The 23,328-nt window shown below is 44.2% G+C and overlaps 1 protein-coding gene across 1 annotated transcript in view; it reads right to left on the bottom strand.

Annotated features, from left to right (window-relative positions):
* Positions 1 to 15,158, bottom strand: part of LOC141132854 (aldo-keto reductase family 1 member C3-like) — a 56,812-nt gene extending 41,654 nt beyond the window's left edge. The window contains exon 1 of the mRNA XM_073621774.1: positions 14,897 to 15,158. Within this exon, the coding sequence (XP_073477875.1) occupies positions 14,897 to 14,983 (87 nt within the window). The 5' untranslated portion in view covers positions 14,984 to 15,158. The remainder of the gene's footprint in view (positions 1 to 14,896) is intronic.
* Positions 15,159 to 23,328: the final 8,170 nt, after the last annotated feature.

The raw sequence follows: 23,328 nt of genomic DNA, 5'->3' as shown, positions 1-23,328 counted from the left end.
GACCCCTGATTTCTGTGCATTACTTAATGTTCACCCACTGTTACCGCAATTTCTCCACACCCACGTTTCGGCATGGCACACAGCAGCAATTTCCTTCTAGCCATTTTTTTCTCTAGTTGAACAAATGGGGTGTGGTTTTGTGGTGTAGCTACAAATGAGGGTGTGGTTTTGTGGACATGGTCAGTAGGGTCTCCCCAGATTTCATTTTGAAAATCTGGTAGCATTAAACTATACTGTATCTGGAAAAAAAATCTGTAAACTTGCCATAACTACTTTTAAAAGCAGAAGGAATCCATATAATCAGGAGGTCAGTTCAAACTGAAACATGGAGACTGCTATAGCTGACCTCCTTTTGAAACCTCTAGTTGCCTGACTGTTATGCATACCCATTGGCTTCAAAGCTATTAGTCAATGAGCTACAAGAGGCATGTAGATTAGGAAAGTCAGAGAAAAAAATTTGACTTCGTTATGTGGATTTTCTAGGTTAGTTACTCAAAGTAATGCCCCGTACACACGGTCGGATTTTCCGATGGAAAATGTCCAATCGGAGCGTGTTGTCGGATATTCCGACCGTGTGTGGGCTCCATCGGACATTTTCCATCGGATTTTCTGACACACAAAGTTGGAGAGCAGGAGATAAAATTTTCCGACAACAAAATCCGTTGTCGGAAATTCCGATCGTGTGTACACAAATCCAACGGACAAAGTGCCACGCATGCTCAGAATAAATAAAGAGATGAAAGCTATTGGCCACTGCCCCGTTTATAGTCCCGACATACATGTTTTACGTCACCACGTTCAGAACGATCGGATTTTCCGACAACTTTGTGTGACCGTGTGTATGCAAGACAAGTTTGAGCCAACATCTGTCGGAAAAAATCCATGGATTTTGTTGTCGGAATGTCCGAACAAAGTCCGACCGTGTGTACGGGGCATATGAAATCCAGTGGGTCAACGTGACAGGCTGACAGCCAAGAAATTTGCATTTTTCAGAATGAGATATCGGCAATGTTTTTCTCCTGAAAACTGAGCTCGAATGTACAGCAAGCTATACTTTTAGACTTCCCTCTCCAGCCTCCTTTGCAGCTTTCTACTCTTACTTTAATATTTATTTGAGATTTTCAGGACAGACAAAAGGCCAGAGTCTGTAAGGATATAGCAGCTGGGAGCTGCAGGACAAGAAATCAAGCTGATAAAAGGTACAGCGTTTTGTGCACTGGGTCTGTGTGTTAGATGGTCTGTGTGTTAGATGGTCACAACCTAGGTGTGAGGCCTGAGCAGTAGAGCTGCGAAGAGAGCCATGAGGCTGAATTGTTCATTTGTCGTATTGATGGTGAGAGTCCCCTGTGTGGGAAGTCATTCATTTGTGAACTTTTCTGTTTAAATAAAAGTGGGCAGAAAAAGCCCTGAAAAGACATGTCTGGCTTGGAGTAAACTCACTTTTTGGCGCTACCAATCAGTTACAAAATCCCCAACTTGTCACACCATTCATGCTTCTTTTTCATCCTGCTCTGTACTGGCTGCTGGGAGGAGTCAGGAGGAGTCAGCACATAACTGGTAACCACAGTAGTAATGATTGACTTTTAGCAAACATCACTCCTTTCTTAGCTAATACACACAATTGTACTGTATATAAATGTGCACAGTAGAAGACAGTAAACTATGCTGTGAGTTACATGTGTCTGCAGTTCAGATCGCACTGCATGGTATAAGACACTAATTCGAGCTCCCCTTCCATTCTCCCTACTATTATAATGGAATAGTCAGCACATATTTGTACCTAATACAACAAGGCTTCTTTCATATGGGTGGCCAGAGGGCTGAAAAGACAGGTGGTTGAGCCTTTGACTGCTGAGGCTAATTCTGCAGTTCAAGATTTGCAGTCCTAGCAAATTTTTGAGAAGATTTGCCGGAACTATCTTTTACATCATAATGCACTTTAAACTATGAACTATGACTAGCAGGCTTAGAGGGGCAAAAATAAAACTTTTGGATAGGTCAGCCCCCTCGCTATAAAAGGGGAGGGGGGCACAGAGTAGCCATAGTGTATTGGAATTTTTTTTTTACGTTTTTTTTTTTTTGGGGGGGGGGGGTTAAATTGGAAAAAAAAAGAAAGAAGTGTGTGATATGTTCCTTTACAATGATAAAGAATATATCCATGACATGGCAGTCAAACTATATAACATGAAGACCTTAATGAAAGATTTATGAGATTTTATGTAAAGTCTTACACTTCTTCAAGTTCTCTCAGTTGAAGACAAGCAAATCCTGGAATAAAATTTAAGTAACATTTACTTCTCAATGCAGTTCTCAAACAAGAGAAATATGCATATCTGCCACTGTTATAATATTATTTTCCAAATGCTACAAGGAGGACAAAACACATCATTGCATGCCAGAGGTGATCTAAAGACATTACAATACTTTATGCAATGAAATGATGAGGACCAGTATGAAGATGCAAGTAGCTTTTATATCCAGGGTTTCTCATTCCAGAAACACTTTTTCTGCTGCTTCTGGATCATCACAAAGTGTTTCTTCACCAGCAGCCTCTTCAAGGAAGGAAGTGTTATGAACCACGGCCTTCCAATGCTGATCCAGAAGCATATATTACTCTATGAAGAGTTTGATCAATGTTCTCCTGATTTTCAGGTGTAATTTTCTCTATAAACCTTTTGTAGTGCAGGATCCTGAACCAATACATTCTGCTGGAAAGCTTGTGCTTGTGAAAAACAGACTTGTTGGAAGGATCACCAGATGTCAATAGAAGAAGGAAAGCCTAAAAAGGGAAACTATTGCAGCCATAACATCTAAATTAGTAAGTCGCAATATAACAAATGTTTGCTTTGGGTTTAAAACTACAACTGAAAATCAGAAGAGCATTGATCAAACTCTTCATAGAGTAATATATGCTTCTGGATCAGCATTGTCAAACACTGAAAATGCATATTGGCAGGAAGCTTCTACATTATTATGAGGTAAGGTGGGGGGGGGGGGGGGGGCGACCTGTTTTCATGTATAGGTGAATGTTCTTAACATATGCAGTTCTTGTTATTTCATTTGTAAAAAAATACAAAAAGTTTAGTTTATTTCCCCAATAAGCTGTACTTTTATTTCAAGCATAATAATTTTATATACATTGCATTTTCCCCTGCCCAGCGTAACAAAACAACTTTCCATTTATAAAACTACTCTACACTGAATTTTTTTTAAAATAGGGGAAAAACGTTTTTACCCATGGCTTCAAAATTTCAGGAAATTTTACATCTCTTGTACAATGCATAGCTTACTTTTTGTTGCTGCAAGACCATTCTTTTTTTTTTTTTTTCACTGCAAGTGTTTCCTTCCTTTAAAAAAAATGGGCTTATGTTTCAGGAGTGGTGTTTGGGGTTTCAAATCTTTTGTGGTTTTTTTTTTTTTTAATTTGTATTTTTATGTTGAAGCTTTTAAGTAGGGATGTTTTTAAATTTGAGGAACCTACATCTTACATCTACAGCTTTAAAGCAGTGTTAAACCCAAAGCAAATATTTATTATATTGCAACTTACTCATTTATATGTTATGGCTGCAATAGTTTCCTTTTTCTTAGGCTTTCCTTCTTCTATTGACAACTGGTGATCCAGCCAACAAGTCTGTTTTTCACAAGCACAAGGTCTCCAGCAAAATGTATCAGATCAGGATCCTGCACTACAAAAGGTTTTTTACCTTAATGCATAGAATGCATTATCTTGGTTGTAAAGGCTCAAGGTTTTTTACTTTCATACATTCAAGGTAAAAAACCTTCTCTGTGCAAAAGCCCCCCCCCCCCCCCCTAATATTTACCTGAGCCCCATCTCGATCCAGCAATGTGCATGAGAGCCTCAGCTCTCTGGGACTCTCCCTCCTCATTTGCTGAGACAATGCTGCTGTCAATCACAGTCAGTAAGCCAATGAGGAGAGGGAGGGAGCGGGGCCAAGTTGCGGCTCTGTGTGTGAATGGGCATGCAGAGCTGGGGCTCAGGAATGAGCCTGCTTGGGTGCCCCCATTGCAAGCTGCTTTCTCCGAGAAGAGGAGGATTGGGGCAGCTCTGTGCAAAACCACTGCACAGAGCAGGTGAGTATGACATGTTTGTTATTAAAAAAAGAAAGTCTTTAATATCACTTTAAGGTAAAAAAAACCTTATGGCTTTAAGATTAGTTAGTTGTATCCCTGAATTCAACTTTTGCAGTTTGAAGGCTTACATGAGTCTTAAATTAACTCTTTAAATGATTTACAGGTAGTTCTTTACTCTTTACTATCTTTGTGCTCTTATCATTGCTCGCTATATGCAATAAAGATATTTTTTTGAGATACAGGTGGTTAGAGGCTAATTATGTAAATGTCTGTGGAAACGCTCCAACCTAATAACCACAATCACACACTTGTGACCTGACTGCAATCCATATATAGTAAAGAGAGGAAATAAAACATTCCTGAAGTCCGGGCAGGTCTCTGGAGGATCCAATCAGGCATTTGCACTATGACTTTGCATTAACCCCTGGTATACAAAGTATCACTATAAACTACAAAGTTGAAAAAATCATCACTGTCAATACAGTCTACTCTAATTAATAAATTATTTTCTTATTCTATTGAACCAGAAAAAAAATAAATAAAAAAAACAGAAGCCCAAAAGATGTGCAGTAAGGACTCATTTAAAAGCGTTTTGAAACTTTAGATACCATGGATGCCTATTAACACATCTGTGACAGATAAGATGCTTTATTGATACATTTTGCATGTGTTGCATGCGTTTGCGTCATGTTAAATAACACTTTCCAGGTGCCCCCTCTTTGTTAGTTTTGTATTGTATGAATTCTTGTACTATCATTTCTGCTAGTAATGCTTCTAATCATATTGAAATTGCACTGTTAACACCATAGGGCCATTTGTGGTGCGTTTGCAATGCGTTCACATTCACATGAATAGAGGTGTTTGGTGAGTGGAAGAGCCAGACGAATGCTATACGTCGTAAATGTTTTGGTGCAATGCAACATAAATGCAACCGTGCAAAAGACACCGTCCGTTGCAATGCATATTAATGCACACAGGGGTTGATTTACTAAAGGCAAATCCACTTTGCACTACAGGTGCACTACAAGTGCACTTGAAAGTGCACTTGGAAGTGCAGTCGCTATAGATCTGAGGGGAAGCTCTGCTGATTTTATCATCCAATCATGTGCAAGCTAAAATGCTTGGGGGTTTTTTTGTTTTTTTTCTTTCCTTGCATGTCCCCCTCAAATCTACAGCGACTGTACTTCCAAGTGCACATGTAGTGCAAAGTGGATTTGTCTTTAGTAAATAACCCCCACAGTGTTGACAGGCATTCGTGAGGCTTCAAAAACGCAGAAGAAACGTCTGCTTTTGATGTCAGTGTAAGTTTAGCCTAAGACAGTATGAAACACATATACTTAGTTAGCCACTGGTATTAACACAGCAATCTTTGATTTTGCTGAGTCCTCAGTGTAACAAAGTCTATTATCCTATTATTTAGTGGCGGTCGCTCACAAGGTGCGCAGGCTCCCCTAATCCATGTGCCCGGCCCCCAATCTTCATGCAAGGAGCCAAATGCATGGATTTCAATGGGGTATTTTTATTTTATTTTTTTAAGCACATGATTAGAGCCTGAGGCTCTAATTGGCTTCAAAAAGGGTGGGCTTGGGGCGGAGAGCCCACCCACTTGTGTGACATTAGCAAATTAATATTCACTAATGTATTCCTGCTTCTCCTTTGCCCATCAGGAAGTGGGTCCTGAGACCTGATTGTCCAGGAGTCCTAAGACCCCATTGGATGGGAGGAGAAGCGACCGCTGGGACTCGGGAGCAGATGCATGGGGGAAGCCGCCAAAGCTGCGACCTAGATGGGGTAAGTGCAGGGCTGGCAGGTGGGCGACGGGCGAACAAAGCAGCAATCGATCGTACAATGGGGGTGTTGGGGATTGGGAGGGTTGAGTGAGGGCCAAGTTTGCCGTCCCCACAAAAAAATTAAGCACTAGCCGCCACTGCTATTAATCTGTGCAATCTTAAAGTTTGTGAACTTACTTTGTAAAGATCCCCACACATTTAACTCCCTTGAATTCTGTGCCACGTATTCACTATGCTCTGTGCATCGGGACCCCTATGTCACACATTTCACAGAGCCTACGTTCTGAACTACAGAGGTACTGAGAGGAGGATTTTCAGGAGCCGGGGTCAGTACAGTGCAGCCAGGTGCTTGGCTAGATAGAGAGTGAGTGCTGCAGCTGCTCTCTATGCCCTCCCTGAACTGGTATGCTGGAGCTAGCAACACCGTCTGCCTCCCACCAGCAGGGGGAGTAGACAAGCCAAATAAGCTCCATAAATTTGTATCCTGCCACATTGGACTGTGGGAGTTGAGGTTCGGGAGCCATGCTGTGGATTCTTATGGATGACTGAACTACAGTAACCACAAGGAGACAGTGTGAGGGAGGAGAAAAGGCTGTATTTCCAGGGCTGCGGACCAAGGAGCTTCTTCTTTTGCCCACAGAGACCAGAGTGAGCACCCTTGCCTTTCTGGGTATGCAACCACACTAACACAAGCCAGAGATCGGGGTCCTGTGTGCTGGGGGCCAGAGAGAGAGAGAGAGAGAGAGAGAGAGAGAGAGAGAGAGCAGATTGGAATCTGCAGAGGCTGAGCACTAAGCTATTTGTGGGACATAGACTTTTGCTGCAGAGACTCCAGAGCACTGTATACCTGTGAGCTGAGGACTGGAGCCATTACAGGCAGATCCACAGAACATCTGAACAGCAGGACTGTTGCTGCCATACTGCTGGGACTTGTGAGAGGGCACTGCTGCCATAGACCTTTTTGCTGCTAGTAGGGACTGAGCACATAGAGAGTGGACATTTGACTAGCAACCTTTACCACTGCATGCAGAGTTTACCAGGACTGTATTTATTTGCACCACCACCATAAAGACTGGGCCCCAATGTTAGCTGGCTGAAGAACTAAGGCAAAGAACTGACTTGTTAGATAACTGCACTATTGGGACTTCATTTGCTGCCACAAGTAAGGAGAGACTTCTACAGTAAGACCTGGTCTCAGCATAGGCATCCCTAGAGTGCACTCTAATAGCATAGTATACTGGCTTCAGGAAAGTTATAACAATATCATTCAGCATTGAAGCTATTGTCATGCTATTGCTTATTGTGTATTTGTAGGTTACCAGGTATTGATTACTCCTGCTACTTAGAACTCCACATCAACCTGCTACAAGTTAGTTATCCTATTGTCTAGCGAATTGTGATTAACTGCATTCTCCATTTACTCATTTATGACACTGCTGCCATTTATCCCAATCCGTAACAACATACCAAGTTCTGCTTTCACTAATCAGTTTGGTGTCTACTTCCTGATATTGAGTTCTAGTTGTGTGCAGAGTATATAACTTTGTGCTTTCAACAGCGTTGCAGGTTCTTTCTGCTTAACTTGGTGTGTCAGAGGTGATGAGGTCTAAAGTGTTAAGGTAAAGAACAGAGAACTCAAATTATCAAGTGGCTCTTTTCAGGGGGTAGCGCTACAACAGAAATCATTGGTTGTAGGCAGCAAGGTACCATGGGATATGTAGTCCTTAGAAATTGTACATAAACAAGGGAGAAGAAGCAGCAAAGCATGCAGGGAATAGGGGAAGTTGATGAAAGTGACACCAACAGAAGTCAACAGACAGGCAGAGCTCACAACACAAAAGAAGATTTTTCAAGTAAAGTTATATTGGATTATCAAAATAACTATTGTTTGTATTTTATTAAAATGCTGATGTTATAAAATGTATGCTATGACCATAGATTTCCTTTCTAAAATAAACCCCAGCCTTCCTCCAGTCTTGCACAGTTGTACAGGTTTCTCCACTATACTGAAATTGATTACCCTGATTTCACTGCACACTCCCACAAGGTGCATTAGAAGCTGCTGCGAATTATATAGAGTCCACCTTATTTTCTAGCTAGAAGACACCCAGTATCATATTTTCCTTTCCTCTGCATCCCTACTGTCCCTGTCCTACTTCTTTTATTAATTGGATTTCAGTCATTTCAATCATAGAGGTTCAACATTACATATGGATGTTACCCAGGTCGGGCTGCTTTTTTCTAGAAGTCTTATACAAACCCTCTTGCCAGCTATGATCTGCCTGTATTGCATAGAGAACCACAGAGAACACTAATGACATCCCTGTGTAGTAAAAAAGTATGTAATGAAAACAAAAATGTTTTGTTTAACCACTTGCCTACAGGGCACTTACACCCTCTTCCTGCTCAGGCCTTTTTCAGCGCTGTCGCATTTTGAATGACAATTGCGCAGTCATGCTACACTGTACCCAAATCAAATTTGTATCTTTTTCTTCATACAAATAGCTTTCTTTTGGTGGTATTTAATCACTGCTGGGTTTTTTATTTTTCACAAAACAAAAGACCAACAATTTTGAGAAAAAATTTTTTTTTACTTAGTTTCTGTCAGTAAATTTGGTATATAAGTAATTTTTCTCCTTCACTGATGTGCGCTGATGAGGCAGCACTGATGGGCACTGATAGGCTGAACTGGTGGGCATTAATGAGCTGGCACTTATGGGCTCTGATTAGGTGGCACTGATGAGGAGGCACTAATATGCCGCACTTATGGGCACTGATAGGTGGCACTGATGGGCACTAATAGGCAGCACTGGTGGGCACTGATAGGCGGCACGGATAGGCAGCACTGATGGGCACTAATGGGTGACACTGATGGGCACTGATGGACAGCAGTGATAGGCAGTAGGGATGAGCTTTCTGTTCGACTCGAACATTGACTGTTCGCCCGTTCATCGAAAACCGAACATTATGGGCCCTTCGCGCTAAATTCAAGCGGCGCATAATGGCCCATAATGCACTGCGGGAGCGCAGTGCATTGCTATATGATGACTGGCCAGAGCATGCACCATGACCTGCATGCTTTGGCCAATCACAGCGCCCTGAGCTAAGAGAGGCATAATTGGCCAAAGGCAGGGTGCCTTTGCCAATCATGGCTCAGGGGGACTAAGTTCACACCCCACACTATATAAGGCCGCCTGCACATCGACCTCGTGTAGTGTGTTGTTGGTGTGGACGGAGAGACAGTGTCATTTAGATTGAGCAGGCAGGTGATTCAGTTAGCTGCAGTGTATGAGAGAGAGACTTGTATATAATATGTTATGTATGCCTGATTTTATGGATGTCATGGTGATGTTCTTTTGTAAAGTTCAAAACAAATACGGTTTATGCAGCAATCCCCTGTTTTTGGATTTTTTCTATGTTGAAGTCTGTGGGAGGGCTTGATTGCTAAGCATGGAAGAGAGACCCCCCCCTAAACCCCTCCTCCCACACACCCCCTCCAAATCACAGTGGGTGTGGTCATATTTCACAAATAGTAGAAGGGTCTTAAAGGGGCATTAAATATCAGGATTGCATTACACACAAAGTGCAGAGCTGTCACTTGTAAACACAGAAACCAGACTTCTGTCTTTACAAGTGATTGTGGTGAGCAGGCACCAAAGGGTCTGAGCCAGAGGTGGTGGAACTGAGTTCCACCAAGTTCCCCCTGAAAAAAAGCCCTGCCTGTGACCCATAGGAGAAGTACAGCCAAACAAGCTCAGTCTGGACTTCTCCTTTTAAGGTATGTCTAGCCCTAATGCTTTATTTTTAGTTTAGTATAGAATGGTGAAGGGTCTGAACCCCTCCAAGATTTTAAATGCTATCTGGAACTCCACGGAGAGATTTCCCTTTACTTTCTGTCCTGGTGACACCCAGGACGTTTGGGTGAATCTTAAAAAAAATACACAGCCAGAAAAGAAATTATTTTTTTCTAGTTGAATACGGAAAGGTCAGAACCTTTGTCAGCTTTTATTGCTGTCTGTATCCCAGACGCAGATTTGCTGTCACTTCCAGTCTGGTTGTCTGCAGGGCACAAGGTGAGGGATACTCTGCCCAGATAACACTAAAAAGCATACAGGGTTATAACTTTTTCCCCTCTGTCCAACAACAAAAAAAGTTTTGGCTGGACATACATTTTATTCCTTTTGCTACCATAGCTGTTTTTATGCTTTTTGCATGAGAGAGGGAGAGAGAGTTCCTGGTGTACTGTTTCTAATATACATACTATTTTCAAACATCTGACTTACAAACGACTCCTACTTACAGAGGGAGACAACAGGAAGTGAGAGGAAATCTACCCCTAGGAAGGGAAATTCGCTCCTGTAAGAGTTATTATGGGAAAAATCTCCACTGATGCTTTATCACCAATCCTTGTTTAGCTAATAACTCAAAATGTTCAAAATCCAATTGTCATTGGGACAGAAAGTGAGGTGAAATCAGGGGCACAGACAGCAAAAAAAAAGGGTGATAACCCTGCCCTATATTATCCAAAAAGCTTAAAACTAGATTTTTGGGCTGGAACTACACTTAAAAAATGTACCAGTTCCAAATTACAAACAGATTCAACTTAACAACAAACTTACAGTTCCTATCTTGTTTGTAACCCGGGGACCATCTGTATACTGCTGTTCAGAGTATATAGGGCCCCACGCCTTTTTTTTTTTTTTTTGGGTGCGGGGTTCCCCTTAATATCCATACCAGACCCAAAGGGCCCGGTAATGGGCTTGGGGGAGGGGGGGTGCGGCAACATTACATCATCAGCCGCAAGCAGTTTTAAATGACATTTTCTTCTTTAGAAATGTCATTTTGTGCAGGGACTGTTCTAAACACAGGAAAAATGTGCCACTTTACAGGCATACTATAGACTCCCCCCGGGCACGATATTTAAAGGAATAATACACTTTTTTTTCACTTTATGAAAGTGAAAAAACCCAGGTCCCCAAACACTTTTTATGACAATAACTTGCATATTAGCCTTTAAAATGAGCACTTTTGTTTTTCACGTTCGAGTCCCATAGACTTTAACGGTGTTCGTACAAATTTTTGGTCTGTTTGCATGTTCTGCTGCGAACCAAACTGGGGGGGGTGTTCGGCTCATCCCTAATGAGCAGCACTGATAACCAGCACTGACTGGCACCACTAATGGGCACTGATTGGTGGCACTTGTGGGCACTGGTGGGCACTGATTGCTGGCACTGGTGGACACTGATTGCTGGCACTTATTGGTGATACTGGTGGCGCTATAATGCATCAGTGCCCTGATTACATGTTTTGTTGTCCCCTGCGAGGAGATGCCGCTGATCGGCACTCCTCGCCACACACTCTGTCAGTGTGAGACGAGGAGCGCCGATTACCGGCATCTCCATGTTTACATGTGACCAGCTGTGATTGGACACAGCCGATCACATGGTTAAAGAGCCATGGACGCAGCTCTTTACAGAGATCAGGGTCGCTCTGTGTCCTAGCAACACGGCGTAACCCCGTGGGTGCGCAGGAATGGCCGTTCTGGGTCGCAATCATATGCAGTTGTCCCAGAACGAGAGCCACACCACCCCACTGTCATTTGACGGTGGGCGGGTGGCAACTGGTTAAAATTTCCGTTAGCATGTTGATAAAGGGGATAGGGAAGGCAAAATTTAACCAAATTAAACTTCAGCTTTAAGGCTGAAGTTTAGTGAAAATGTTTTTCGACAGCTTTGGTTATCTTACTTAAGTGCAGGGCTTTTTTTCAGCTGGAACTTGGTGGAACTCAGTTCCACCACCTTTGCCTCAGACCCCTTGCTCCCTGCTCACCACTATCACTTGTAAACACAGAGGTCTGACTTCCTGTGTTTTCCAAGTGCAGTATGGGACAAGGGGGATGCAGGTGCCTGGGGTGTAGTGCGGATATTGACACCCCCCACTGGATGATCTCCCAGTAAGTGAGAGGCGGAGCCACCTACAGTGTGAGGGGAGGTACTAGAGAAGAAGAGGGGTGAAAGTGAGATGTGGATGGGGGATGAAGAGGTAAGCAGTTGTGGAAGAAGGCTGAATTCTGCACTCTGTTTGTAGCGCACCCGTGAACTCTGCACTCTGCATGCAGCACACCCCTGAACTCTGCATGCAGCGCACCCCTGAACTCTGCATGTACAAATTACACTCCTGGTATTTAATACCCCTTTAAGACCCTCCCACTGTGAGTGTAATTTGACCATACCCACTATTTGTGTTTTGGAGGGTGAGTGTGTCGGGGGGGGGGTTCTGGTTGAGTTCCTGCGCTTATTTTCTGAGAAAAAAAGCCCTGCTTAAGTGTAATGAAGTTTGACCTTTGATGTGCAGGCGGCTGGATTCTGTAGAAAGCTTTACAGCAGGGCTGTGAATGGGGGAGAGAATCCGCTGCCTGATCAGATGACAGTGGCAGAAGTTCAGCAGAAGGAAGAGGACAGGGCAGCTAAAGCTGTAGACATTTTTTTAAAGCTAAACTTCAGCTTTAACCTATTTACTGCCACCACTGTATGTAAAGTGGCGGGAGGTATTACACACACTCCTGGGTTTTTTTGTTCTCTATGTTAATGTTTTGAGTCTCCCCAGTCCCACATACACAGACATATGAGCATAAAAGCATGTGTCAGGGGCCCTTAGGCATGGAAATGCTGACTGTGCTACACATGTTACATAGAACAGTGCACACTGAGTGAGTGTTAATCCTAGCCCATTATTCACATTTAACTCTAAACTGATCATCTACAAGGGCTTTTAAAGCATTGCATTGTTGTGCTTATATTGTGTGACAATAAAAATTGTAATTAGCACTATTTAATTCTCTAGGGCAGGGGTGTCAAATTCTATTTCATCGCAGGCCGCATCATCATCATGGTTGCCCTCAAAGGGCCAGTTGTATCTGTAAGATTAGTTGTCCAGAGAACCCCAACCTACGTTACATCAGATGTCAAGAGCCCCCCTCCCAATCATCAGAAGTTAAGAGACCCCCACCCTCCCTTACATCACAGTGCAGCCCCCTCACATTGTGCTGCACCTGGGAAGAAGCTGGGGGCAGAACTTGGAAGCAGAAATTGCAGGGTCTGGAGGAAGAACCAGAGGAGGGCTGGAGTCTACTGAATGATGAGACCAGGGGAGGTGGAGTTGAGGGGGTGCTGCAACTGCACAGAGAGGATCTGTAGGAGGAGTTCTGTCCTCCTCTCTGCTGTCCACTGCCGAGATAAGGTGGGGGTGGACATAAGGGGGTTTTGCAGCTGCAAGAAAGGTATGAGGGCCACATGAGATGGCTTGGCGGGCCGTCATCAGCCCACAGGCCTTGTGTTTGACACATGTGTTTGTGTTTGACACATGTGTTCTAGGGTGTCTGCTTTCAAAAAATATGTAAAGTTTGGGTGATCTTCAGGCCTAAAACTATTTTTTAAACATGTATGCAAAAAGCGTAAAAACAGCTATGGTAGCAAAAGGAATAAAATGTATGTCCAGCCAAAACTTTTTTTGTTGTTGGACAGAGGGGAAAAGATTATAACCCTGTATGCTTTTTACTGTTATCTGGGCAGAGTATCCCTCACCTTGTCCCCTGCAGACAACCAGACTGGAAGTGACAGCAAATCTGCGTCTGGGATACAGACAGCAATAAAAGCTGACAAAGGTTCTGACCTTTCCGTATTCAACTAGAAAAAAAATAATTTCTTTTCTGGCTGTGTATTTTTTTTAAGATTCACCCAAACGTCCTGGGTGTCACCAGGACAGAAAGTAAAGGGAAATCTCTCCGTGGAGTCCCAGATAGCATTTAAGATCTCGGAGGGGTTCAGACCCTTCACCATTCTATACTAAACTAAAAATAAAGCATTAGGGCTAGACATACCTTAAAGGAGAAGTCCAGCCTGAGCTTGTTTGGCTGTACTTCTCCTATGGGTCACAGGCAGGGCTTTTTTTCAGGGGGAACTTGGTGGAACTCAGTTCCACCACCTCTGGCTCAGACCCTTTGGTGCCTGCTCACCATAATCACTTGTAAAGACAGAAGTCTGGTTTCTGTGTTTACAAGTGACAGCTCTGCACTTTGTGTGTAATGCAATCCTGATATTTAATGCCCCTTTAAGACCCTTCTACTATTTGTGAAATATGACCACACCCACTGTGATTTGGAGGGGGTGTGTGGGAGGAGGGGTTTAGGGGGGTCGTGGTTGAGTTCGAGCACCTATTGTTTGAGGAAAAAAGCCCTGGTCACAGGAGTGCAATTCGTTTTGCACTCCTGTGACCTGTTTTCAGCGGAGAGTGGTCTGAAGTCCTTTCTCCGCTAAAGTCACCAAGGTCAGACCAGGCAGCGCATCATCGCAACTTGGGAAGCCTGGATCTGCCAGCTGCCTGGACTGATGGCAGTCTCAGCCTCTCAACGAGCCGCTGAGGCGGCCGCCCCCCCCCCCCCCCCAGCTTAGTGCTCCAATGAGCGTGGAGGAGCAGAGCAGGAGAGCTGCTGACTGACAGTCAGCAGCTCTCCGCTCAGGGAGGTGAGAGAACCGAGCCATCGGTGGTGTTTAGTGGCTCCGCTCTCAGTGAAGAGGCAGTGGGGAACAGAGACAGTATCGGTCTGATGCTGCATCCACCTAGGTAAGTATGAATCTACAAAAAAAAGAACATTTGGAGAAACAGACTAAGCCTCGGTTCACACCAGAGGCGGCACGACTTGCAGGTCGCCTCACCGAGGCGACCTGCACACGACTGCCGGGGCGACTTGCAGGACGACTTCTGTATAGAAGTCTATGCAAGTCGCCCCCAAAGTAGTGCAGGAACCTTTCTTCTAAGTCGGAGCGACGATTAGAACGGTTCCATAGCACAGAACGGGAGGCGACTTGTCAGGCGGCTAGGTCGCCTGACAAGTCGCCCCCGTGTGAACCGAGCCTAAAGCACCCTTTTTCAGCCACCTTTTTTTACATATTTACATTGTTATTAAGGTTAAAAAAGGCACAAGTGCAGTTGTGAAATTGTTTGGAGTCACTCACCTCCTGCGGAGCATATGTGCCAAAGCCAACCCGTGGCATCTTATTGCCATCGTTCAACAGGACATATGAATCTTCCTTAAGTGCCATCTCCCACCCACGATGTGTCAGCAGCCAACTGTACTCTGCAGTGAAGCCTTCACTGTTTACTTGTTTTAAAGCTGTCTCTCAGTCCCTCCTTCTTCAGTATGTTTATTGTCTGCAGCGTGATTAGGCGAGCATACCTTTTAGCCAACCCTAACAAATATGAGTCGGGGGACGGATCTTTTCCAGTTGTAATCTCCGTTTTTCTCAATACCACACCCAGGCCAGAAGGAGAAAACTCCAACTTTTGTGCTAAATCATTGCAGGCTTGTGAAAGTAAATAGTAGTTATGCATTACAACATTCATTCTCCTCATGATGCCTGGTAGGTTTCTCTTTTAGGAGTAGCTCGGACCAACTAATAAAGACCATTTATAAACCTTTAGCTTAAAACAGCTAAATAAATTCCAGGTGCATCAAAACAAAAGATGTGCAAAGTCACTCATTCATACCAGCATTGTTGGGCTGTATTGACAAGCATTGCCCAATGCAATCCCCGCACATAGACAAGGCAATTTGCCTAATGTCCTTTTGCTTCAAAAATAAACAGGAGGAATATCCCCTGATGATGTGCATGTACACAAAACGTGTTGGAGGGGGCCTTGCGTGCTGACGCCACGCCGGTGATTCTGATAGTGGCCATCTTGCTAAGTTTGTTTTGTTTTTTTGAATGCTATACGCTGCAGCCTTTATGCAATTTTAATATGAGTGCAATAAATACTACATTATGTATAGTATTTCTGGCTCTGGGTGGTGATCCTTTTTCTAGCATCTTAAAGGTACCAGGACATCTGCATCGTAAGCCTTTGAGGCATGGTGAAGTATATCAACACCACTGGGTCATGATATGCGCACATACTTTGTAACCTTAGTGAGTGCATATATGGTGGAGGAGTGATCACAGCGTTTTTTTTCTCTCACGTGGTGGATATCCAGAGCGTATTCATTATATGTGCATATTTTTTATTAATCTCTAGTGAGTGCATAAGGAGAGCGAAGTGACAACACTGTCTTTTCAATGCATAGATTTGATTCGTCTTCTAAATTTGGAGGATTTATACTTTTTTAGCACTTTCTATGGACTTTTTTTTGAACATTGCTGAATATTCGTTTTTTTGTTTTTTTTTTAAGGCTGCACTTTGTTTTTGTTTTAACCTTTTGCTTCAGTTCACACCAACATGCTACATTAAAATGTATTAAAAAAACAGGACACGTTGCATTTGTGGGCAGTGCATTCCACTTCACTACAACACAATGTGCTGCTATGCTTAGAATTGAATATAAGTTGAAAAAAGGATAAAAAAGCAAACACTTTTAAGGGTACAGCAGTGCATGTGCACAGCACACTCAAGGGCACCCTACTGTACCGCCGTTTGTGTGAATGAGTTGGATTTCTTTAGAAGGTCTCAGTAGAAACACCTGTCCCCTACCATTTTTGCACTCTGAGAAAGCAGTGGTCTCTCTGCAGATGTCTGACACACCCCTGCAGAATTAGACCTACACCTCTCCAATCAGCAGGGAGCGTGAGATTTGCCCATTGGAGAGCTCTAGCTCTGATTCGGTATGGGAAAAGTTGTAACTCTGCAGACAGACTGATGCTTCCAAACAAAGAGCAATGTTCCTTTTCTACAGCATGCTTTCAGACAAGGAATCAGTCTGTTGTAATGTAGTGCTCATGTGCTAACAAGAAGTATGCTCAAAGAAGGACAGAGCAGAGAGTTATGAGCAAATTAGTCTGTTGCTTCTTATTCCATCCAGTTATAGGCTGATAGAGGGACAGGACCTGTTTGTGGTATTAAACTGCAGCAGAGAAAAATCAGGTCTCCCTTTTGCCAGACAGGGCTATGCTGTGTGGAAAAGCTGTGTAAGGCAGCCCATATATTAATCAGTTTTTTTTTCTGTTTAATCAGGAGATTGAACAAAATACGGACTCAATTCCCCCATCCACACACTCAATGTGGATGGGGTAAACCATCCTGTTGAGCTATTGTATTCTGATAGCGGGGAGCCTTCCCTGCCGTCAGAATACACTGATCCGTGCAGCCAGCTATAGCAGCAAAAATCCATCAGTAGATCGACTTCTGTAAAACCACCTTGCCCATACATGGATTGAAATTTGGCTAGTCCGTGCTGAACAGGCTGAATTGCAATCCATGTATAGAATGTAGAAATGCAAATTCTTTGACAGTTAAAACAAATACTTTATATGTATTTCACCTTTTTTGCCTGGAGTTCAGTTTTAAAGTGTTTCTAAAGGAAAGATTTAAAAAAACAAAACAAAAAAAACAAACATGTTACATTTACCTGCTCTGTGCAATGGTTTTGCACAGAGCAGCCCCAATCCTCTTCTTTTTGGGTCTCCCGCTGGCAGTCCTGGCTCCTCCCCCCTGCTGAATGCCCCCTTCTTGCTCTGGGGTCCTGAGCCGCGCTCTGTGTGTCCATTCACAGACGTAGTGTGGCTCGACCATGCCCCCTGCTCTTTCCTCATTGACTCACTGGCTGTAATTGATATCAGCAGGAACCAATGACTTCCGCTACTGTGTAAGCCAATGAGGAGAGAGAGACCCTGGACCCTCATGCACATCTCTGGATCGAGATGGGGCACAGGTAAGTATGGGGGGGGGGACTGCACCCAGAAGGTAAAAAACCTTGAGCCCTAAGAACCACTTTAAGTAAATTTTTTGGACAACATGATTCAATGAGCAAAAAACGTATGTAACGCAGGGGTTCACCAGCATCCTTGTACTGGATGGTGTGTACCAGTAACCAGTATCAGTTACTGGTAATGAAGTAAGGATTACCAAGGGCTGGAAAAACTCTCTGTACTGCAATTATCTGAACTAAAATTGCATTGTATTCAACTTCTGTGTAAGGGCCAGTTCACACCATAGATTCGATGAAGGTGTCATGTCTTGTTACACCGTCATTCCACTGTACTTGCTGAGTGAGCTTGCTGACCTAATTACCCATATGGGAATGCTGTTTTGACCTGACTGATTGACTCAGGGGTCCACCGCATGAGGTGAGGGGCCATTTCGCTGGGTTGGTGGAGGGTGTCACAGAAGTCACTGTACATGTTCAACTCTTCACTCTTATCACTGGATATCTGCTAGTGCTCTTGCAATCATCTTGCTTTAAGAAGGACTCTGAGGACTGTTTTCCATTTTTTATTTAACTTTTTATTTGGTTTTTGGTGCCAATTTTTATTACGATCATTTTTGTTAGTTTTTATTTTGTTAGCGCTGTACTGCCTTTTTATATTGTCTTATTCGGGATTTGATATTTTGACCCCCAGTATTTCAGCTGCTACTATTAGAAATTGTTGTTGCGCTGGTTGATTCCCTTCTTTGCAATGCAAATAACTGGGTAAAAAATTCCCACCACCAGCACCTATGGTAGAGAATTAAAAAAGACAACTTTGTCTAATCCAAATGCAGCTGTATCATTCAAAACCACTCATCCGGTCTAATCTCTTGGATGCTGTGATTCTCAAGGAGTCCATTGAGCATGTGCAAAAAAACTGGTAGTGTGCACGAGGCTTGAGTTTTGCACATGGACATTGCTCTTTGAACTTCTTTATGGAACAATCTCTTGGGAGTGGTAATACTTGCCAGTTGTTAAGATTCTTAGAGAGCATAAGCAAATATTTGTTGAACAATTGGTTTCCTATAATTTATCTTATTTGCCTTCTGCTCTGATAGGTATGACATACCACGCTGGGGTAGCACTTGCTGCCTAGTTTATCCCACGCACTTTCATGTGCCATAGGAATAAGATAATCAATGTTATTCACTTTGCCTGTCAGTGGTTACAATGTTATGGCCGATTGGTATATATTACCCTCACTCCTGTCCTCTCCTTATTACTGCACTCATCAACTCCTGCTAATTCTGTACCCACATGCCAATAAAACTCCAGGCATTTACCTTCATATAAATCAAACTCCCATATTACCTCCCTCATACATCTGCTTCTCCTAACTTCTGGAGATATATTCCCAAATCCTGGCCCTCAATCACTTAACTTTGACCAAAACACTTGGCATTCTCCATCCTCTGCCATCAGCCGCAATCCATACAATCTAGCTTCTATTCTTCTTCTTCCAAGAACCAGCCCCCCTTCTCATGTGCCCTTTGGAATACCCTCTCTGTCTGTAACAACCTCTCTCCATGAACTTTTTATCACTAACCTGCTTTCTATTACTCAATCCTGTCAAGAATGTGACTGTCTCTCCTGCTGCCCTCTCCCATGGTGGCTGACTCTGGACACACTCTTCCAGACCCAGTGGACAGAAGGCAGATGGAGTTGGAATCCACATAGCACTTTCAGGTTCTTCACTCACATCCCTCTGTCTCACCTCTAATTAAAGGATCTCAGAATGTGTCTATTTCCTCCAGTTTGTTTGAGAATTGCTGTGATTGATCAGTCCCCTGAACTTGTTTCAAGCTTCCTTGATGACTTCTCTAACTGGCTTCCCTGCTGTATGTCCTCTGAAATTCCCACAATCATTCTTGGTTACTTCAATATCCTTGTTAATATTACCTCTCCTGCTATTTGAAAACTTCCCAACCTAACCTCTTCTTTTGACCTAAACGATGGACACATGCTCATACTCACTTCTCATAACTATGCACTCCTTGTAACCTCTGAAACAGCCCTTTTCATCTCTTTGATCACCACCTTATTAACTTTACCACCTCCCTCTCTTCTACCTCCTTTCCTCCTTACCCATAGAAACCTTTTGCCACATTAACCCTTTTCTTCTTTATTCTGCAACAGAATACCTCTATGACAAAATCTCACCCTGTCCTGCCCCAACCCTGCCACTTCTGTCTACAACAGAGTACTCTCATCTTCCCTGGACATACTCACCCCCCTCACCACACACAGAATGAGGCCCTGACCAATACCACCTTGGTGAACAGGCAACACCAGAACTCTCAGAAAACATAGCCACACTCTTGAGCATCTGTGGCTTGCTGAAATCCAAGCAAGTCTTCACCCAGTATAAATCTGCCCTCCAAAAATAAAATTCCTGCCTCTGCACAGCCAAACAGACCTAATTTATCACTCTCCTAAACACCCTCTCATAAAGTCCCCATAAACTCTACCTTTAACTCTCTACTTCATCCTTCAATGTTTCTACCCATTAACTCTCACTGGCCAGGAGATCGCAAATCACTTCAAACATAAGATTCACACAATTCCTGATGTGATCTCCACTGTACAGCTATCTCCCCATCTAGCTTTCTATGTCATAGTTGGTGAGGTTGATAAAAGACACAAGTCCGTCTAGTCCAACCTGTGTGATTGTCCCCCTGCACAATCAATACTTCTCTAATTTTAACCCTGCTACTATAGAAAAATGTCACTAATTTCTTGTACTTTTTCAAGTGCCCACCTATCCACCTGCTCCCTGGACCCCATTCCATTTACAAATACTACAGCCCCCCTCTTACTCTATCCTTCAATCTCTAACTCACATCTTCAATATCTTCCTCTCTACTGGAATCTTCCACAACCCTCTGAAACAGCCACTGATCACCCCCATACTTAAAAAGCCCCCACTGGACCCAATCAATCTTAGTAGCCTAAGACCCATCTCCTTGCTCCCTGTTACCTCCAAGCTTCTAAAGCGCCTAATCTTCATCTGCCTAAGCCACCACCTCACTGAGAATAACCTTCTTGATCCCCTTAAGTCTGGATTTCCCCTACAACACTCCACAGATACTGCTCTCCTAAAACTCACAAACGACTTACTAACTGCTAAAACCAATGGTCACTTTGTACTCTAATGCCGCGTACACACGGTCGGACTCAGGGCCGGTACAAGGCAGGGGCGGAAGGGGCACGTGCCCTGGGCGCTACCATTTGCTATAGGGGGGGGGGCGCAGCCTGCAGGTGACGTTCTGCCACGCCCGCCGCCCGCCAATGTGTACAATAATACAACAGTCCAGTGCATTTACAGTCCCCAGCGGCACTGTACAAATTGCCTTTGTGTGCTCCTGCATCCTCCCTTCCCTCAGCACAAACTACACTGTTACAGTTTACTCCCCTATGGAGGAGTGCCGTAGTCCCTGCCAGCGCCGTGACGTCACACACGGCCGGAGGTGAGGTGGGAGGATGCAGAGGAGCGCAGGGAGGCGGGAGCTGTGTCGGCGCGCTGTCACCTCAAGGAGCGAGCGAGCCGTGCTGAGCTGAGCTGAGCTGAGGTGAGGAGAGGAGAGGAGCTGAGGAGCTGCTGCCTGCCTAGCTGGCTGGCTGGCAGGCAGGCTCTAGTAGCTGCTGCTGGATTCAATCTGGAAGGAAGCGAAGGTAGAAGATTGCAGTGCCCGTGTGTGCCACTGCCAGTGTTCTGACTCAGATCTTCAGCAGTGGTGGTCACTGGTCATTAACCTCGCCTCAGCCTCAGATTTATTAATCTGTTTTTAGTGTTTACTTACACAAGTTCAGAACTTCTGAGTCTGAACTTGTGTAAGTAAACACTAAAAAACAGATTAATAAATGGCTGGATTGGGGGAGGGGAGGAGGCTGAGGCGAGGTTAATGACCAATGACCACCGCTGCTGTTTAACCACTTAACAACCGGCCCATAGCCGAATGACGGCTACAGGGCGGTTGCTTAACTCTGGGAGGACGTACTATGACGTCCTCCCAGAATTCCCCTCTCGCAGCGCTGTGGGCTGGATGTGTAGTGCCCACAGCGCTGCTCAGTGACATCCAGCCATCCATCCATCCATGCTCAGCCATCCCTAATGCTCTGCAATGCCCCACAATACTCTGCAATACTCTGCAATGCCCCAGAATACTGTGCAATACTCTGCAATGTCCCACAACACCCCGCAATACTCTGCAATACCCCGCAACACTGTGCAGTACTCTGCAATACCCCGCAATACTCTGCAATACCCCGCAACACTGTGCAGTACTCTGCAATACCCCGCAATACTCTGCAATACCCCACAACACTGTGCAGTACTCTGCAATACCCCACAATACTGTGCAATACCCAGATATACTCTGTGATACTCGGCGATACCCCGCCATACTCTGCAATACCCCGCAACACTGTGCAATACCCCACAATACTGTGCAATACTCTGCAATACCATGCAATACCATGCAATACTCTGCAATACCCCACAATACTGTGCAATACTCTGCAATACCCCACAATACTGTGCAATACTCTGCAACACCCTGCAACACTGTGCAATACTCTGCAATACCCCACAATACTGTGCAATACTCTGCAATACCCCACAATACTGTGCAATACTCTGCAATACCCCACAATACTGTGCAATACTCTGCAATACCCCACAATACTGTGCAATACCCTGCAATACCCCACAATACCGTGCAATACCCTGCAATACCCCACAATACTGTGCAATACTCTGCAATACCCCACAATACTGTGCAATACTCTGCAATACCCTGCAACACTGTGCAATACTGTGCAATACTCCACAATACTGTGCAATACTCTGCAACACCCTGCAACACTGTGCAATACTCTGCAATACCCCGCAATACTGTGCAATACTCTGCAACACCCTGCAACACTGTGCAATACTCTGCAATACCCCACAATACTGTGCAATACTCTACAATACCCCACAATACTGTGCAATACTCTGCAATACCCCACAATACTGTGCAATACCCCGCAATACCCCGCAATACCCCTAAATACCCCACAATACCCCACAATACCCCGCAATACCCAGCAATACTCTGCAATACTTTGCAATACCCCGCAATACCATGCAATACCCTGCAATACCCTCTGATACTCGGCGATACCCTGCCGTACTCTGCAATACCCCGCCATACTCTGTAATACCCTGCCATACTCTGCAATACCCCGCCATACTCTGCAATACTCTGTGATACCCAGCCATACCCTTCCATATCCAGCCATAGTCTGCAATACTCGGTGATACCCAGCCATGCTCAGTTATACCCAGCCATGCTCGGCCTCTGTTTGTGGCCAGGCTGTGGAAGTCTCACACATGTGGTATCGCCGTACTCAGGAGGAGTAGGAGAATCTATTTTGGGGTGTCATTTTTGGTATGTACATGTTATGTGTTAGAAATATTGTATAAATGGACAACTTTGTGTTAAAAAAAAAATGCATTTTAACCACTTCCCACCCGCCGGTTGTCATACGACGTCCTTGACTTTGTGCGGGGATATCTGAATGAAAAACGGGGGGGGGGGGCGCAGTTTGCCATCTTCGCCCTGGGCACCAAATGGCCTTGTCCCAGCACTGGTTGGACTCTTCGACTGGACTTGTCCGACGGACGCCGACGGACCAAATCCGGTGGACAATCTGATCGTGTGTGGG

This window comes from Aquarana catesbeiana, linkage group LG03 (assembly GCF_042186555.1).
Source record: "Aquarana catesbeiana isolate 2022-GZ linkage group LG03, ASM4218655v1, whole genome shotgun sequence".
Taxonomy (NCBI): domain Eukaryota; kingdom Metazoa; phylum Chordata; class Amphibia; order Anura; family Ranidae; genus Aquarana; species Aquarana catesbeiana.
Note: the sequence above shows the minus strand (reverse complement) of the source record. Positions and strands in the feature narration are given on the sequence as shown.